Raw genomic sequence first — 20468 nt, 5'->3', positions numbered from 1 at the left:
AAAACTTAGAATTATTTCAGTTAAGTTCATCACAAATATTTATATTCAAAATACTTTTTTCTTATACATCTAGTTTATAAATTTTTGGTTAAAAATTATTGACAAATTCGTTGCAATTAAATTGCTTTAAAATTCTTTGCAAACTTTGTGCGATTGTTGAATATTATTTTAATTAGAGCATAAAAAGCTTAGTAACGTAGGAAAAAACTTAGAATTATTTCAGTTAAGTTCATCACAAATATTTATAGTGAAAATACTTTTTTTGTTATACATTGCATTTAAATTGCTTTAAAAATCTTCGCAAACTTTGTGCAATTGTTGAATTTTATTTTAATTAGAGCATAAAAAGCTTAGTAACGTAGGAAAAAACTTAGAATTGTTTCAGTTAAGTTCATCACAAATATTTATATTCAAAATACTTTTTTCTTATACATCTAGTTTATAAATTTTTGGTTAAAAATTATTGACAAATTCGTTGCAATTAAATTGCTTTAAAATTCTTTGCAAACTTTGTGCGATTGTTGAATATTATTTTAATTAGAGCATAAAAAGCTTAGTAACGTAGGAAAAAACTTAGAATTATTTCAGTTAAGTTCATCACAAATATTTATAGTCAAAATACTTTTTTGTTATACATTGCATTTAAATTGCTTTAAGAATCTTCGCAAACTTTGTGCGATTGTTGAATATTATTTTAATAAGAGCATAAAAAGCTTAGAATAGGAACGTAGGAAAAAAATAATTATTAGGTTCTTATATAATTTTTAATCAAGATTATTTCAGTGTGTCTTGTTCGTTTGTTGTAGGTAGGTTTATGCTGTTTCAGTGCTGGATTTATGGGTCAGATACCGCCTTTGTTTATGCCGATTGTGGCTCAGCGTTAAACACCGTCTCATGCTGTCTTCGAAGTCGATCCTGCCTTGCAGTTTGAAAACGTCTAAATTAATAGGAATGGACAATGTTAGTAATAACATTTTAAAACTATTTAAATTACACTACCAAAAAGTACGCTGTTCACGAGTTTCAGTTTAGATAAAGATCGTTTGCTCTGTACTCCGTCCCAGTTAAAATTGAAAAGAACGTTGTCAGAGAAAAATTTTCTCATTACTCCAATAATGTCTAATGATGCACCTTTCAGCATAAAGATATATGATTTCTAAATGAAAACCACCAATTTAAGTTATGAAACACAATTAAAAATATTCAAAAATACCATTGATTCTTGATAATCATCTGAGTCCAACTTTTTCTCAATGTCATAAACTGAATCCAGCGATGTTAGTGGCATAACGATAGAGAGCTCGGTGTGAGTATCATTTTCCGTTTCTCCGCTGATACGGCATACTATTTTGTGCGTTTTCTTAATCAGAACTTTTGAGTCACGCATGACCTTATAGATAGCCATGACTTCTGCCAATTCTGGAAGCTGAAATGATAGCATAAATAATAATTAAAGAGAATCAAGGTATTGCGGCTACAATTGCTAGGGTTTCACAAATAACAGTTCAATATTTCACTACGCACCTTTTCTTCAATCTTAGTCAATCTAAATTCCAGGTCGATATGCTTCTGTAATATTGTTTGTAGTATTGCCATTATATTTTCGTTTGTTGTAGGGAATGCTCCTTCGTTGGTTAAGGAAGTAGCCGCATTATTCAAAACGGTACTCGTTGTATTTAAGGAAGAGTGATAAGACGCGCTGTGTTGTGCTACATCGATGAAATCGGCGTTTGCTGAATCGGAATTGGAGGGAAGTAAATCAATCAATTTGTTGTGTGTTTGGTTGGTACTAGAGCTGGACGAATTATTGAAATTGTTTTTTATAGCTCTTGAGCTAGATGTGTGTCTGTCCACCATAGTCAAGGACTTTTCACCTCCTTCTCCACGTTGAGATTCCATGAAATCTGAATATCTAGAGGGATTACTATATACTTTTAAACTATAAGTTTGCGCACTTTAAAATATACATATATATTTGTGATCGGGAGAACTCCCTGGGGAATTCCGAAACCGGGGGTGGGATCCAAAGTAATTTTGCGCAGAACACCTTTCCTGGGTGGGTCCAACACCGGTTTGGAGACCAAAACTATATCTGCGCAAAACACTTTTACCCAGCTTTTCTTGTGGGTTCAACAAAAGCATCAAAATTACAACAACCACATGAAAATTTTCTAATTTGTGATTCTGGGCCCAAAGCACGTCTTTTGAGACCCCTCCCAATAATTTTGCACGAGTTTTAGCAGTGAGCTAAAGTAAAGAATTACCCTATGATTTAATCAAATTATATATTTGAAACAATGGAAACAACTGAAAATTTTACATGAATACCACTCTTATGATTTGCCCAAGTGAATCTGTAGATGGTGTTCTGGGGACATAAGAAGATAGCCCGTGGCGGTTCTGAGAGCAGTATTTTGGCAGGCCTGTAGCTTCTTCCAGTGAGTAGTTTTTAGGCTTGGCGACCATAGAGGGGACGCGTAGCATGCAATCGGCTGGCCAATTGCTTTGTATGTGGTAATGAGCGTTTCTTTTTATTTTCCCAAAGTACTGCCAGCAAGGGATTAGAGGATTTTTTTACTGCTCTGGATTTTAGGTATAATTGCGGCTGCATGCTCACCAAAACGTAGATCCTGATCAAACGTCACACCCAAGATTTTGGGGTGTGGGACAGTCGGCAGCCACGACCAGCGCTAGTACTTCAACCACTTACTCATCCATAACGTCTGCACCAAAGAACAATAAGATTAACTCCAATATTGAATTTTACGCACTACTTTGGTTGTTGCTTTTTTCATTTATTATTGAAGTTACTTTCCATTCCATAGCTCTACTTTACCTGCGTTGTTGCCGATGATACACCAGTCAATCTGTCAATGCCAACCCAATTTACAACTTTCAAGTTTTATTTCTATTATTTTCACTTTTTTCTTTTCTTTGTGTTAGCAAATTCACTTCAAATTTTCAACTCATTCTAATTCTTCTAACACCTTTTCATAAGCAGTTAATGCTGCAAATGCTAGTTTGTTGTCTATATTTTCATTTGATCACATAAATATTGTTTTTTGATTATAGATTTTTTCCTTAGCAAACTTACCTGCAAAGCATTAGAAGTCTCAGCAGAAGCATAAATTAATTTTGTCTCCACTTTCTGCGTAGCCGACAATTTCTTAAATTCTTCATCTGAACGACGAGCTACTTGTTTGAAATTATATGCTGCCTGCAAATTATCTGTACAATTTACTTGTTTGAAATTATATGCTGCTTGCAAATTATCTGTACAATTTATGCATACAATTTTTGGAAGATTATCAATTGATGTTGCGTGCAACTATGGTAAACGGAATGGCTGATTCGCAGAAAATTTTTGTGACGTATTTGAGGGTACATAGCATGTAAGAAAAGGCAAGCATATATGTATCGGGCATTTCAATTAGGCCATCTCATTCTGCCATACTAACAATTGTGGAACAATGTGGGATATTTTGTTGTTGGTCGCCATCTTTGGTCACTAGATTTTTGCTGGGTTGTAGACCTGTACAATGCACGCCAAGATGACGATCGAACAGAGTTGGCAAAAGTGAAATATTGCATACAAATAACTGCAACGGCGTAACTGGTTTTATGTATACATACCACCACCACAAATCACACACAGAAGATTGTGCATTCACAAGTTCAAAATTGCTTCGTTCTGCGCAACAACGTCACACTTCACTGCTTGAGCGAATGAAAAAGAGAGAGAAAAACAAGAGCTAAAGGAAAATGACGTAGAAATTGCCCATAAAAAACAGCTGATCTTTTGTTTACATGCGCAATGCGCAATCTTCGGTGTGTGATTTGTGTATATATACTATATTATAGAGAAATATTCAAAGGGGAATTGTGTCGGAAAGAATTATCAGAATGAATGAAATGAATGAATTAATCAAAATGAACTTTGGAACGTACTCTCACGTGTACAATGGAATACTCACAAACAAAGCGATAGTGGGATCACCTACTCCTCTCCTAGGACATCGCAATTTTAATTGGAGCACATTTTTTGTATGAATACAGATTAGTTTTGGAGCATTACTATACTCCTAAAGGAGTACACCTTAAAGCCCCGACACATAAGCACTTTTTCATATAGATGAGTTTAACACAAGCTTATGCATTATGAATAGATTATACGCATTTTTATCGAGAACGGTAGAATGAGCGACACTGGCGCCATCTGATATTGAAAAGTAGCCATCTCCCAAATTTTGTTACAAGCAAAGCATAAGAAGAAGAATGTGACATTTGTTTTGGTTAAAGGTATTAACACACTTCGCAAGTGAAATTATTTTTCCCACTGGTTGGTAAATTTCCAAAAATATTTCGCAAGTAAAAACTGTAATATAAGAAATGAATACGACACAAAATATGTTAGTAAGTATCTTTGTTGAATAGGGATAATGTTTATACCAGTGCTTTGCGAAATTTTTTATGTGAATGGGCAAGGCGAAATAAACTTCAATTGTCAAGCCTGAAGTTCTTTCATATTTACAAACGCAATATCTTGCTTGATTGTGGCGATGTTATTGGAATGCATAAGCTTGGTTTAGCGCATCTTTATGAAAAGGGTCATTGTGTCACGGCCTTTAGACTATGGAGTACTCGCGTTTTTTGAAGGGTAGTCTTTCTCACAAATCACACACAAAATATTGCGCATTCACGAGTTCAAAATTGCTTCGTTCTGCGCATCTACGTCACACTAGACTGCTTGAGCGAATTAAAGAAAGAAAGAAAAAAGCAAGAGCTAAGGGAAAATGACGTAAAAATTGCCCATAAAAAACAGCTGATCTTTTGTTTACATGCGCAATCTTGTGTGTGTGATTTGTGGGTCTTTCTAGATTGCCGTTTCATTTCACATGTTGCTCCGTTATTCACAATAGCTCCATTATTCACATTAGCCCCGTTATTCAATATTTAAATTCAGTTATTTCTCGAAATGTTAATTTTTTGGTTATTAAATGGCAGCACCCCAGGCAAAAAATCAACAGTAATTTGTTTTTTAAATGGCACTACGCCAGGCACAAAAAAAGCAATATGTGTTTCAAAGCTATTTGTCACACTGATTTCTGTTAGGAGTGCAAAAACCCCACCCTGAACCCAGGTCAGGGAAGCATTGCATCTCCCAACTCCGCCAAAATGCCAGAAGGAAGCACAAAGCCAACCTTGAAGCCTATTTAAATTTTCAGCTCAACCAAAAAACCCCAACAAATTGCAATTGAGCCGAGGATACTGCACGACCACTCCGACGAACTGACTAGAACGGAACGGTAAACGCTCTTCCTTATAGCGGAGTCATGGGTGCCGTTTGTCCTATCGCTGTAGTCGTATCCCTAACGTAACCCTATACGATACATTGTTATCGATTAATGGTGCCTTAAAAATGAAGTGAAAGTGAAAATTTCATAAAAATGAAGAAAACGCAAAAAATTACAAACATATTCCACAAAAAATAAGTATCCTAGTCATAACGTATCGTAAACAATGTGTTTAGGCCAACTGCCCAAAACCTCAACCTTGTGAGGTAGCCCACGTACTTTCCTATACGTATTTTTCTATACTTAAATTGTTAACAGAGGTGGTCGAACGGTGCTAGTTATCCATGTTAAAACATCGCACGAATAAATTAACCGTTCGACAGCAACCGGCGTTAACAATTTTTTAATGTTAATTCGATCACTTGGATTTCTTACCGAACGAGTTAACACGCATCCAGCCGCCGTCCTGTTCCTGAGAGTTTAAAGGTAACCTGAAATTAAATATATATATGTACATATTAATATATGATTAAGATTGACTTGTAGGTTATAATACTCACGTATATTAAATATTTGAATATTAACACGGGTCTTTTTATTTCTCGTTTTTCCTGCTAAACTTGAGCGGTTAAAATCCTGGAGATTTTGACTGTCGTGTCAAGACATTTTGGTCCATTCAGATCCGTCTTTTTTTAGACACCAGTGACCTATTTTGTGTGAAAATATTGCGAGCCATCATTATCTTCATCATTTGTGCACAGAAGCAGCTAACACAAGCAGCAGTACCAACAACAATAGCATCACATTCTTAAAACACCAGATACAGTCCATTCCCAACAACAACTACAAATAAAAGAAAGTGGTTTTAAATTTTCAATGTGCACAAAATAAATAAATAATTAGTGATAATTTGTTTAAATTAATTAAAAGTGTAACGCGAGTGATTTTGTGTGAAGTGGCGAAAGAACAAGTGAATTCAGTGAGTGTCAATTTGTACGAGTAACCCTTTGACCATCGAATATTACTCCCCACCAGTGGTAAAGAATATTTGACACGGTTTAAGGGTCGTCAGTGTAACAAGCACAAATATTCGTACAAATCAGTGTTGGGAAATTAAAAAATCAAGTTGCCAATAATTCTCTAGAGGATTCATTTTCATTTCATACGTGGCTTGGACTTCTTTTTTTTTTTATTAATTTCCCACAACAACAACACCGCACAGTGACCATAACCTCACTTTGTTCGTTAATTTATACTTCACAGTTCTTTGCACAAATACAACATAACCGAAATTCACTCGCTTGCTACACTTGTTAAACATTTATTTGAGGTTTTTTTTGCGTTGATTATAGAAATTGTCGTAGTTCAAAAAAAAATAATAATAAGCACTAAAGCTGCATTTTACACACTATAAATTGTTGCACTTGTTTTTTTGTCTTTCGTATTAAATACCACACACATAAATACATATATACCTTTTTTTGCTTGGCGAGCAATATTAACATATATATATAACCAAATTTTGAGTTTGGTACACCGCGCTAAGGGTGGAATTAATAATAAAATTTGATTGCGAGTTAATTCGAAATTTTTGAAAAGAAAAATTTACTAGAATACGGTGGGCAGCATTTGCTGATATTTTTGGGTTACCTAGTCACAGATTCTGTCTCTGTGCCTTCTTATAGAGTTTAAGTCCCGTGCATTTGCAATTTGGTTTGAGTGTAAGCACATCTTTTTATTCCAATATGGACCATGTCAATTCGTTAGCTGACATTGTCGTTGAATTCGAAGTCAAATTCCTCAGCATCCCCACAAGTGACCACTCCAAATATTCGCTGAAAATTCGGCAGGAGACATTGAAGTCAAAGTGAGACAAAGCCTCAGATGCTTTTGACAACCTGATAGCTGCAGGAGAAACCTCCTCAAAAGATTTAGCTATAGTGAAGAAGAAGAATAAGTCAGCCTATACAGTTTATGTGAGGTGCATGACTAAAATTAATGACCTCACCGAAAAAATAGAAAAAGTAGAAAAAGAAAAAGAGATTGTAAGTAATCCACGCAACCTACCACCTTGTGATACAGATGTATTCAAGGGGGATTATTTGTCATGGCCAACTTTTCGTGACATGTTCACGGCCATTTATGTACTTAACAAGGGGCTTACTCCAATACAAAAGCTATACTACTTGAATCTAAAGACTCAAGGCGAGGCCAGAGAAATTGTCAAGAAGTGTGACTTGACAAACGACGGCTTCGAAGTAGCCTGGAAAAATCTCTGTGAGCGGTATGAAAACAAAAGAATTCTAGTAAATACCCAGTTGAAGATTCTCTTTAACCTGCAAACAGTCGAAACTGAATGCGGCACATCAATAAAGAGATTACAGCGGGATATTAATAATTGTATATCCTCATTAATTAGTCACAAAATTGACATATCGAACTGGGACCCTATTATAATATATTTCTGTTCGACCAAATTACCTGACGTTACCCTTTCACTTTGGGAACAGTCAGTGGAAAATAAAACAGAAACCTCCAAGTGGGCGGATATGGACCGATTTCTATCAAATCGGTTCAAAACATTAGAATCCGTTTCTGGGTTAAGAGGAACTAAACCTTTAAAACCTTCGAAGGTACAAAGCCATAAACAGTCCTCTGATCCATCGCATAAAAAGCTTGGATCTTTCCAAGTCCGCGTATCTAAATACACGTGTAAAATGTGTCCAAGCAGTGAACATAAAATACAAACGTGCCAGAAATTCAAGAATCTCGCCATCGCTGTTAGAATTTCTTTTGCCAAAAGCAACAGATGTTGCCTTAACTGTTTATCTTCGGGGCAGTCTGTGTCAAGATGTCACAGCTCATACAATTGCAGCATTTGTCACTTAAGGCACAATACCCTTTTGCATTTGCAGCCAGCTAAGGCGACAAATACCCCTGCGACTGCGCCAACGGATGCCAATAACGATCCATGCACGTCCAAACAGGCTCAAGTTCGAAACGAGTCTGCGAAACAAAAGAAACCAAATAAAACAGTTAACTTAAAGTCCAATTTCGCCAACACAAGTAAAGGCGTATTATTAGGAACCGCTCGTATAGCCATTCATTACAATGGCACGAATTATTCGGCCAGAGCCCTCATTGATTCTGGATCTGAGTGCTCCTTCATCACGGAAAGACTCAGACGAAGAATCAACTTGCCAACTAAAAAGATGCATGCCCAAGTTTCGGGCATCAATAACACTGTTTCTGCGCAAGTCAAAGAGGCATGTGCCATACAATTGCGGTCACCCGTTGACCCACTTATTTCAATTGACGTTTTGGTATTAGTCTTACCACAGGTAACTGGAAACTTTCCCACTTGTGATGTTAGTGCTCTAACACAACAGGCGTTCCCAGACCTTGTACTCGCGGACAAACGATTTTTCGTCAATGATCAAGTCGATCTTGTTTTAGGCGGAGACATTTACCCGCAAATTATCTTAAGCGATATTAAGAAGAATATTCTTAATACTCTTCTAGCACAAGAAACGGTGTTCGGTTGGATACTGACTGGTCGTGCCGACGCAGCCAGCCCAACTAACCATAATCGGGTATCATTCTTCAATGAAGTAGCGTTAGACAAACAGCTAAGCTCCTTCTGGGAAATTGAAGAAATCCCTAAAGCAAAAGCCCTCACAGTCGAAGAAAAACAATGTGAGGAGTTATACAAATCCACAACGCAGCGTAATCTTGATGGTAGGTACATCGTGTCCCTTCCTTTTAGGACGGATTTCCCTGCCAACAATTGCCTAGGTCCGTCTTTAAGAATAGCGTGCTCTCAATTCTACAAAAACGAGACACGACTCAACAAAAATCCTGAATTGGAGGGCGAGTATAATAGGGTTATTATGGAATATGAAGCAATGGGGCACATGTCAAAAATAACCGGGCTTCAGTCGGCCGATGCAGTCGACTGTTATTATTTACCGCATCATGCGGTCATCAAAGCAGAAAGTACCTCAACGAAAGTTAGAGTAGTTTTCAATGCATCTTCACGTTCTTCAAATGGTACCAGTCTGAACGACGTTCTTTTCCCTGGGCCGGTACTCCAGTCTGATTTATCCATATTAATTCTTCGCTGCATACTTTTCAGATACGTCTTCAATAGCGATATTGAGAAGATGTACAGACAAATCTTAGTAAATTCCAAGCAAACCAAGTACCAACGAATAGTTTTCCACTCAAGCTCAAACGATCCAATCAATCTTTATGAACTCAAAACGGTAACTTTCGGGATTAATTGTGCTCCTTATCTGGCAATAAGGACTTTACTCCAACTAGCTGATGATTCAGAAGCTTCTCATCCAATAGCTTCGAATATTTTACGCAAAAATATGTATGTCGACGACGTCCTCTCAGGGTGGCATTCCATTGAGTCCGCGATAGAAGCTAGGGATGACATATCTACTGTTTTAAAATCACCTGGTTTCCCATTGCGCAAATGGACCTCGAATAACAACGAAATATTAAAAGGAATTCCAAAACCTCATCTTTTGAGTGAAGATTTTCTAGAATTTGAGGATTCAAGTAGCGTGAAAGCACTTGGAATTAGGTGGAATGCACATTCCGATAAATTCTATTTCACTATCAAACCAATAGAAGAAGATACAAGTCTCACCAAAAGAGCGATATTGTCGACGATCGCAAAACTTTTTGACCCGTTAGGTTGGCTGGCACCCACAATTATAATCGCGAAAATTATTATGCAAAATATATGGCTAGAGGGTACTGGGTGGGACGAATCCGTATCTCCCTTAACATTGGAGAGGTGGAAAAATTTTACCGGAACTTACAATGAACTCGAGAAATTACGAATTCGCCGATGGGTCTCCTATTCCCCGACAGAAAAAGTAGAAATTCACGGGTTTTGCGATGCTTCCGAAAAAGCATACGCTGCAACGGTCTATTTGCGGGTCGAAAAGGATGACAAAGTACTTGTCAACCTGCTTTCGGCGAAAACTAGAGTGGCTCCAGTTAAAACCATTCCACTTCCGCGACTGGAACTTTGCGGGGCGGTATTGTTAGCAGAAATCATCGAATCAATTTGCAGCAATCTGGATTTAGGTCATCTCAATATCCATCTGTGGACTGACTCGACGATAGTGCTGGCGTGGATCCGCAAACCCCCATGCTCCTGGTCCACTTTCGTATCTCATCGAATAATCAAAATCATCGATAAAGTGGGAAGTTCATCTTGGTACCACGTAGATTCAGATACAAATCCAGCAGATTTAGCCAGCAGGGGCATATTAGCTCAGGACTTGGTCGACAACTCTCTATGGTGGCAGGAACCGTCTTGGCTCCAAGAAGACAGAGGAAAGTGGCCAACTCAAGAAACGGACTTCACAACAAACGTAGAAGAAAAGCGAGTACAGGCACATGCAGCAGCAGTCGCAGATAACAGAAGTGACATTCTCGAAAGGTTTTCCAAGCTACCGCGCGCCTTGAGGGTACTATCATACGTTTTTAGATTCATTCATAGGACCCACCTGAAAGAGGAAGCTCCTATCCAGGAATCTCACTTCATCTCATCTGATGAAATTTAAAACCACGTCTATTTTTTACAGTTTTTTTTGTCTAGAGTAAGTCCATAATGAAGACGGGGAAGCTGTAAATAGTTATAAGTTAACCTTGGTGGAACACGACGGCTGAACTACGCGGTTATGTTTTCAAGGTTGCGTCACGCAACGGGGGCCGGCATGTTTAGGCCAACTTCCCAAAACCTCAAACTTGTGAGGTAGCCCACGTACTTTCCTATACGTATTTTTCTATACTTAAATTGTTAACAGAGGTGGTCGAACGGTGCTAGCTATCCATGTTAAAACACCGCACGAATAAATTAACCGTTCGACAGCAACCGGCGTTAACAATTTTTTAATGTTAATTCGATCACTTGGATTTCTTACCAACGAGTTAACACGCATCCAGCCGCCGTCCTGTTCCTGAGATTTTAAAGGTAAGCTGAAATTAAATATATATATGTACATATTAATATATGATTAAGATTGACTTGTAGGTTATAATACTCACGTATATTAAATATTTGAATATTAACACGAGTCTTTTTATTTCTCGTTTTTCCTGCTAAACTTGAGCGGTTAAAATCCTGGAGATTTTGACTGTCGTGTCAAGACATTTTGACGTTGCTCGAACGCATGACCACCATATCTCCTACCTTGATGTTTGATTTTGGATGTTTCCACTTTGTCCTCTTTTGTAGCTCCGATAGGTATTCGGTTTTCCATCTTTTACAAAAGTTTTGATGCAATGCCTTGAGTTTTTGCCATCGATTCACGATTGAGGCCGGGTTTTCGTTGATTTCTAGCTCTGGTGGAGCTAATAAATGTCCGCCGACTAAAAAGTGACCTGGAGTCAGGGGTTCTAGATCCGAAGGTTCGTTGGAGGCAGGGCTTAGAGGACGTGAATTAAGAGAGGATTCAATTCTGCAAAGTAGCGTGTTGAACTCCTCGAAAGTAAATTTCGAGCTCAACGCGATTTTTTTTTAAAATGTGTTTTAAAGCTTTTCACATCGGCTTCCCACAGCCCGCCCATATGCGGAGCGCGGGCTGGTATGAAATGCCAGGTTAATGCCTGATATGCAAATTTCGAGAGAATTTGTATTCGGGAATCGGCGAGAAAAGCCTTAAATTCTGCCTTTAGTGCGCGTGAAGCTGCGACGAAGTTGGTCCCATTATCTGAGTAGATATTCCTTGGGCATCCTCGTCTGGCTACGAATCGCGAAAACGCTGCTAAAAAAGATGAGATGCTCTAATCGTTAGTGGCCTCTAAATGTATGGCCTTAGTAGAAAAACAAACGAACAGACAGGCGTAACCTTTTGAGGTACGACAGCCGCGCCCCCTATAACTCTTTATGTCGAACGGCCCTGCAAAATCCACCCCTGTGTTAGTAAATGCGCGCGAAAAAGTTGTACGCTCTAGTGGTAAGATTCCCATGAGTTGACTTTGAACGTGCTTTTTGTAGATCGTACAGATCTTACAATTATGAATTGTGGCTCTGACCATGGTTTTTACCTTTGGGATCCAGTACTGGGTTCGAATAATTCGCAGCATTAGTTGGTTTTCACCGTGGAGAGAAAGTTCATGGACAAACTGGACGAACAGACGCGACAACCTACAATTGTATGGTAGTATTATTGGGTGCTTTTCGCCATATGCCATATCGGTGGATGCTCCAAGCCGCCCCCCGTCCTAATGACTCCGGTTTCATCGATAAATGGATTTAGGGAAAGTATTTCGCTCCTAGACTCAAGCGGCTCTTTGACTTTCGGTTTCGCTACTTCATTACCGTAATGTTTCTCCTGAGCAAGTTTAATTAAACAGATAGTCGTTGCGTTCATTTCTTTGCAAATATTTTTCACAAATTTTTTTTTGAAGAATGGAAAAGAAGGATATTACAATGGCAAAGGTAGCGTTACGTAGAAGAAAATTCATCCGCTACCAATTCCATTGCATTAACCCTTTCTAAACAAAACAGTGATTTAACAAAAATTTATCAGAAATCTAAAAAAGAAAGCGAAAAGAAAATTTTTTTCCTTGGTACACCCGAATGTACAATACACGCGCTACTCCGATCGTTTTTTTTCATGATGGATTATCCATCAACCTGAAAAACAATTACACACAAACACGAACAATTCAACACCACCTCTTGTATCATTTAACTTTTTTGAGGAAATATTATGAATAATTATTTATATTATTCTTCACTTTAAATTCATTTCCTCTTTTTTTCTTATACACTAACACCACACTTCCGACACTCCCGAAGTAACATTTTTCGCCCGCCTAGACGGCTTAGTCGTCTAGTGAAATTTCCATACGAGCCGGATAACTGGGTAAAAACAGTGAAAAATAACGAAATTGCAAACTTTTCCCAACACCAAAAAATTTTTTTCTTTTTTGAAATGACGCATTATCAACCAAACAATCCGCTCTTAATCTTAATGTAATATTTCGAAAATTTATACTTGACACAAACCCATGTGGAAAAATTCCGGTGACCGGAACCAAAAAAAATGTGCATTGTGGTTTGGCCTAATACCCATACCGTATTGTGCCTGTTTGTACAAATTAAACCGGCGTGTACCTACCGTATAATCGTTCTGCATGGGGGCATGTAAAAAGCCTCTTAAAGGTGAAAACGTGGTTTTGTAACCAAGAAACACGAAATGTGAATATGCAATAGAATATCACGCCGTGATTTGTACAAACATACACATGTACTTTAGGGCGGGTCGAAAAGAAAAAAAATTCTCCAAGATAATTTAGTAAAACTTCCGAAAAAACTCCTACACTCGTATTAGATATGAATTGTTGTTCACATTAGGCTGTGTCGACTAAAGTAAGACAAAAGTTTTCTACTTCTAGTTTTTTAAAGGGAATGATGTATTTTCTTTTTGGTTTTCTTCTAATTGTGAGATTGTTGGTTTTGAGTAGTGGTTAGATTTGTGTCATCTGTTTGTGAGATGGTTACTTTGCCAGATTTGTTTCTTCTGATTGTGAGACAAATGATGGTAATAATACCAGTTTGACAAGTGGTCTTGTCACTTGGCCCCTCTCTGTCCGAATGTCTACGACGCGTACCCGGTTGTCGTAACCAGGATAAACATTGACCACTCGTCCCAGTCTCCATTCATTTGGTGGTAAATTGTCCTCTTTGATGACCACCATATCTCCTACCTTGATGTTTGATTTTGGATGTTTCCACTTTGTCCTCTTTTGTAGCACCGATAGGTATTCGGTTTTCCATCTTTTACAAAAGTTTTGATGCAATGCCTTGAGTTTTTGCCATCGATTCACGATTGAGGCCGGGTTTTCGTTGATTTCTAGCTCTGGTGGAGCTAATAAATGTCCGCCGACTAAAAAGTGACCTGGAGTCAGGGGTTCTAGATCCGAAGGTTCGTTGGAGGCAGGGCTTAGAGGACGCGAATTAAGACAGGATTCAATTCTGCAAAGTAGCGTGTTGAACTCCTCGAAAGTAAATTTCGAGCTCAACGCGATTTTTTTAAAATGTGTATTTAAAGCTTTTCACACCGCCTTCCCACAGCCCGCTCATATGCGGAGCGCGGGCTGGTATGAAATGCCAGATTAATGCCTAATAAAATCTACAAAAAGTTATTAAATTCACCAACTCAAATATTTTTAGGTTATGGATATGGCGAAAAACCAAAAACCAATTGGTTGGATACGATACAATTACGATCTTAACCTTACGATATGGCACCAATAATCGATTACATTGGTTGGTCGAATCAGCTGTTATAAGGTTACTGATACGCGGTTACTGATAGCGCACAATTGTCTGCAGCTTTGAACGTCACAAATCACACACAGAAGATTGCGCATTGTGCATGTAAACAAAAGATCAGCTGTTTTTATGGGCAATTTCTACGTCATTTTCCTTTAGCTCTTGTTTTTTCTCTCTTTCTTTCATTCGTTCAAGCAGTCAAGTGTGACGTAGTTGCGCAGAACGAAGCAATTTGAACTCGTGAATGCACAATCTTCTATGTGTGATTTGTGTATAAACGTGTTGCGCGCCGTTCGTTGCGTTCAAGTATCTATCGTCAGCCCAAAACGGGTTGCCGATCCAGAAAAATGAGCATATTCCCACAGTAGCCCCCCAGGAGTTACTTCAATACACCTAAGAAGTCACGGATCGTTGCGCTGCCGTCTTCTGGAGTATTTCTGTGGTATATTTGGACTCATGGAGTTGCTCGTTGAGGGCACTACAGCTGAGTTACTTGTGCCATTCGTATTCTGATTTTCTGTTTAAATGCAGGCTTAAGCATTTCTGTTGATACTGTGGTTGCCTTACCATCGACGTCAATCTTGAATACATAGTCCGATATGCGCTCGAGCAAAACATATTGAGCTCGATACGGTTGTTCAAGTGGTTTTTTTACTTCGTCTACTCGCATGATCTATTGAGAAGAATTTAACACAAATCGCAATTCAACGGACAGATGATAGCCTCTGATGCTAGCGTTGCATGTTTTAGGTTGTACATATGTTAATTAACATTGTATAAGCTTTTATAATTAAAAAAAAAATGTGTTGCGCGTCGTGCGTTGCATTCAAGTAGCTGTCATCAGCCCAAAACGGGTTGCCGTCATTACGAAAAGTGAGCATATTGCCACACGTTAAATTTCTATTCGTATCTGGATCACGCTTCATTGGAACAAACTAATAGCCATCATCCGGTGGCAAAGAGCTTGAGCCGGATAAATAATTTTGCATGTAAATGCAACAACAATCTGAGCCAGATAAATCCAGATAGGAGTCTGGTTCAATTTGTAAGCCAGATAATTTGTTAATTACTTGTCTTTAGTTTGGCAACGCTGCCTTTAATAACCCTACTTTTTCAAAAATAGATGTCGCTACTTAGCCTTTCGCCGTATGAGTTAAATGAAAAACAGCGGCGACATCTGCCTATCACATTTTACGTGTGCGAAAACATCACGACATCTGCTTCTCAAGTCTCTAAATGATCCAGAACACTCCCGTGAGAATTGAGCGTGAGCCGGAGCTGTAAAACTCACTGGATCACGGCAAATATAACCATAGTGTCATGGCTCAATTATATGGTTGGCTCATCTCATCAGGTGATTTTATTTATTTCATTGCATGGTCGATGGGATTGTCAAAAGGAGATGGCGAACTCAAAATGAAGCCAACACATTGACAACATTTTCCTACACATGCAAAACCTGCTAAATTTTATGTTTCTATTCCATACCATTCGCACCAACATCAATACACAGATTTTGACAATTTGAACAGACATATTTTGTTATTGGATGTGTTGTTTTTCTCATCTATATACGTTTACGCTTAAACTTTGTATGGACTGCTAAGCGACAAACTTTAAATACACCTCTAAAATTGCTACGTATAAAATTAGTACTACTAAATTTCAATATGCATTATACTCAGATGTAACTGAAATATGTGTCTATGTCACACCCTCTGCACTAATTCTATGTATTCTATGCGCATCAACTATTTATCACAACTGATTCAGCTATATGTTATACACAACAGAGGGTTGTGTCTCCACTTCTCGGCACACCCTGTTGCTGTAGCTAGTTGTTTAACCACAGCCGCTAGATGGGTCTCCCAAGCATTATCTAAATGATAGGATTTTTTTCACGCGCAAACGAAACGTATACGCGTGTAAAAAAACACGGCTATTGTACAGATGAGCCAACAATATAATTGAACCATGCATAGCATTGTGAATGATAGCAAAGTGTGATATCTTCTGCATAGACGTCAAAATTCCAAAGTGATTGGATCACCTGATTTGTAATTGACTATCGCTATCTCATTCTGTATCTCTTTCTATCACCCGCTGAAGATAGGCGCCGCCATATTGAACACCCTGTTAAAACGCTAAAAAGTAACCATATTGAACAGCCTGTCAGGCAGTTGACAGCTAAGATCCCTGCAAAAATTGTTGGATTACGTGTTCCATTTTCTTCATGCTGGAGTACTCTAACAATACTCCTTTGCAATGCGTTTGCGGGCCACCATCATCCGATCATTGCTCGTTTTTTAACGACCGTGATCACGACACGATGACGATCGAACAGAGTTTCCAAAAGTAAAATATTACATACAAATAACTGATAATAAAATTTTACTATGACAACTCTGATAAAATGCAACCGCGCACTAGTTTTATGTATACATACTGTAGTATAGAGAAATATTAGTTTCTTATTCACGCAAATGCTAAATAACATAAGAATATTCGTAGTAAAAAATAGAAAAGTTGTATTGCCCCTCTTCATTTACTTTCATTTTAAATTAAATTCACTCCGATAATTCTTTCCGACACAATTCCTCTTTAGTACTTTGGCATATGATCCTCTGTGGGTGTCCATGGAGTACTACAGTGAAAGTACTTTGGAAACTACTCTCACGTATGTACTCTATGGAATACTCACAAACAAAGCGAGAGTGGGATCACCTACTCCTCTCCTAGTACATCGCAATGTTAATTGGAGCAAATTTTTTGTATGAATACAGATTAGTTTTGGAGGAGTATTCCTTACATTTTTTATGCAGTACTCGCGTTTTTGAAGGGATATCACATTTAGTTATCATTCACAATGACGCATAGTGTACAACATAGCGGAACGATACTAGGTGAGAGCATGGTGACATACCTACAAACATAAATAAAAATACCATGTACTTGTAAATTCGATGGACAAATGTCAAAATCGTACAGCGCCGGAAGTTGATGTAGCAAATCAAATAAAAAAAGTTTAAACTCAGTTGTTCCATGCTGCCACCTTGTATCGGTCCGCCATGGTGTACAATTACACAATGAATATAACACCCCGTGTTTGAGTCCCATAGTGTTCCAACATTTTTTTTACAGTATTGCTTGGCATTAATTATAGTTTGTTTTTACCGCAAGAGATCAATTAATAAAACAAAAATGAAGATGAAACTTATTGACTCGGTTATAAAAAGTTTTAAGGTGGCGAAAGTTTTTCGTGAAAATACCGATAAAATAAATGCGATTGACTTTTCTCCGAATGGCGAAAATTTGATTTCATGCAGCGAGGATGATCAAATTGTTATTTACGATTGCGAAAAAGGGACACAGTCTCGAACGGTTAATTCAAAGAAGTATGGCGTTGATTTAATACGATTCACCCACGCCAACAATACTGCAATTCATAGCTCAACCAAAGTTGATGATACCATACGTTATTTAAGTCTCCACGATAATAAGTACTTACGATACTTCCCTGGTCATACCAAAAAAGTAATATCCCTATGCATTTCGCCTGTGGAAGATACTTTTCTCTCCGGATCTTTGGATAAAACTTTACGATTATGGGATTTACGTTCTCCCAATTGCCAGGGTTTAATGAATTTACCCGGCCGCCCTGTTGCTGCATACGATCCAGAAGGACTAATTTTTGCAGCTGGTGTCAACTCGGAAAGCATTAAATTGTATGATTTGCGCTCATTTGACAAAGGACCTTTCGTCACCTTCAAACTATATCAAGAAAAAGAATGCGATTGGACTGGTTTAAAATTTTCAAGAGACGGTAAAATAATATTAATAAGTACGAATGGATCTATTATACGACTAGTGGACGCATTTCATGGTACTCCTTTACAAACATTCACTGGTTACCCAAACAACAAGGGCATTCCTATTGAAGCCAGTTTTAGTCCTGATTCACAATTTATATTTTCCGGAAGTACAGATGGTCGTGTACATATATGGAATGCTGACACAGGATGTAAGGTATGCGTCCTGAACGGAGATCATCCCGGACCCGTACAGTGTGTTCAGTTTAATCCGAAATATATGATGCTTGCATCGGCATGCACAAATATGGCATTTTGGTTACCAACCGCTGAGGAGGACCTATAAACCGGGATGGCCACAATAATAAAAAAAAACACTATTTGAACCTAAGCCGTTAGGTTAGTTGTAGTTATAGAAAGTTCACTGTATAAAAAATAAAATCAAAAGCTAATTATGCATATGTTTTATTTATTTATGGTGTTCGTAATACTCCCGCATAACAAATAACAGCGTTGAAATGTTTGAACCTGTTTTTGCACTGATCGGAATAACTTTTACATCGAGGTTATTTTGAAGATTTTCGTAGTTTTCTTGGGCTTTTGGTAAATCCATCTTATTTGCCACAACTATTTTAGGACGTTGTGCCAAATATGGACTGAATTGCTTTATTTCATGTAACAATTGCTCGTACTGGATAATAGGATTTTCTGAGCTGGCATCCAAAACAAAAAGTAATACTTTGCATCGTTCTGCATGCTTTAGAAATTTGATTCCAAGACCTCTATTTAGATGTGCATCGGGTATTAAGCCAGGTAAATCAGCAACTGCTAGTTGTGTGAAGTCATCATATTGTACCATTCCAATAAAGGGTCGAACAGTAGTAAATGGGTATGGTGCGATTTTCGGTTTTGCTCGACTAATTGCGTTGAGCAAAGTACTTTTGCCTGCGTTTGGATGGCCAATGAATCCTACATCAGCTATAGTACGTAATTCTAAGAAATATGTTACATCTTCACCTTCCGGACCATATTCGCAAATTTTTGGGCTTTTGTGAATTGCTGTTGCAAAAAAGCGATTACCCTTTCCTCCCATGCCCCCACGCGCAGCAACAAACATTAAATTCACTTCACTCAAATCGCCTACTATTTCCCCCACATTATCACGAACTATAGTCCCTACAGGTACTTTTACACTTGTGTGCTCTGCATTCTTTCCATGACAATTCTGACTACCACCTTTTTCACCAGGTATGCCACGAATTGTACTTAAGATATGGTTGAAATTGCTAACATCTGTAGAAGATTGCAAAATTACATGACCACCATTTCCACCATCTCCTCCATCTGGACCCGCACGTTCATTGCACCACAATTGCAGAAACGAAATACATCCATCTCCGCCCTTGCCGCCGACTACATGCACTCGTTTCGAATCCAAGAAATATATTGGCTAATAAGAAAGAACTAAATTAAAAAAAAAAGGTTAAAAGATAATAGATAACCTCTTTCCTGTTAGATTTTGTTTTTATGGGTCGCAGAGCATGTGGTGAAGTTTGTTGGCTTCTTTTTAATATACATAGTAGTAGCAGTTCCTTTCGTGGTGCAGCAATTGAAGTTGCCTTTTGAAAGGACAACAGAAATCGAGAAAAAACCATTACGAACTAGGGCCGCAAAACTACCAATGGTTTTTGTTTTTAAATCATCGATTTATTCTCTGTCGATATCGATTTCTTCAGAAAGTTTTTGGACACCACCACAAATCACACACCTTCTCTAATTCCATCATGGGACACCACCATCACAAATCATACCCCTACAAGACAGGTACCCGTTACCTAATCGATTTCTTAATCGTTACCAATAACTTGGTCACCAATTATCGTCTTAATGACTTTTACATTGCTGTCGTGAAAAAGGTTACGCATGCGCTCTCTCAAAATAGTGTACGTGTGACTCGCTTTCTCGCTCTTACCTATTGTTTTCGACATTCCTTCTCGCTCGATGTTATTTACATTTTTGAGTTACTTTATTAGGTATGCTTTTGTTATCGCTAAC

General features: G+C 38.0%; 3 protein-coding genes across 4 annotated transcripts; 1 reads left to right on the top strand and 2 right to left on the bottom strand.

Moving 5' to 3' along the window:
* Positions 1–440: 440 nt before the first annotated feature.
* On the bottom strand, positions 441–3715 carry LOC137242208 (uncharacterized). 2 transcript variants are annotated; one of them, XM_067769580.1, is made up of 6 exons: positions 3634–3715; positions 3095–3532; positions 1525–1924; positions 1214–1426; positions 1000–1156; positions 441–937 (listed from the first exon to the last, which is right to left on the bottom strand). In XM_067769580.1, the coding sequence occupies exons 2-6, from the start codon at positions 3124–3126 to the stop codon at positions 813–815; spliced, it is 927 nt and encodes a 308-aa protein (XP_067625681.1). In that variant the 5' UTR covers positions 3127–3532; positions 3634–3715; the 3' UTR covers positions 441–812. The 2 variants fall into 2 exon arrangements, with proteins under 2 accessions (XP_067625681.1, XP_067625682.1); XM_067769581.1 differs by having other exon boundaries at positions 1525–1912.
* A 13973-nt stretch (positions 3716–17688) lies between these two features.
* On the top strand, positions 17689–18868 carry Wdr82 (WD repeat domain 82). Its single transcript, XM_067765738.1, has one exon. The coding sequence runs from the start codon at positions 17806–17808 to the stop codon at positions 18757–18759; it is 954 nt and encodes a 317-aa protein (XP_067621839.1). The 5' UTR covers positions 17689–17805; the 3' UTR covers positions 18760–18868.
* Positions 18863–20106, bottom strand: LOC137239930 (mitochondrial ribosome-associated GTPase 2). The gene is made up of 2 exons (XM_067765737.1): positions 19916–20106; positions 18863–19863 (listed from the first exon to the last, which is right to left on the bottom strand). Exons 1-2 carry the CDS (start codon positions 20066–20068, stop codon positions 18883–18885), a joined length of 1134 nt encoding a protein of 377 aa, XP_067621838.1. The 5' UTR covers positions 20069–20106; the 3' UTR covers positions 18863–18882.
* Positions 20107–20468: the final 362 nt, after the last annotated feature.

This window comes from Eurosta solidaginis, chromosome 2, assembly GCF_040869045.1.
Source record: "Eurosta solidaginis isolate ZX-2024a chromosome 2, ASM4086904v1, whole genome shotgun sequence".
NCBI lineage: Eukaryota > Metazoa > Arthropoda > Insecta > Diptera > Tephritidae > Eurosta > Eurosta solidaginis.
Note: the sequence above shows the minus strand (reverse complement) of the source record. Positions and strands in the feature narration are given on the sequence as shown.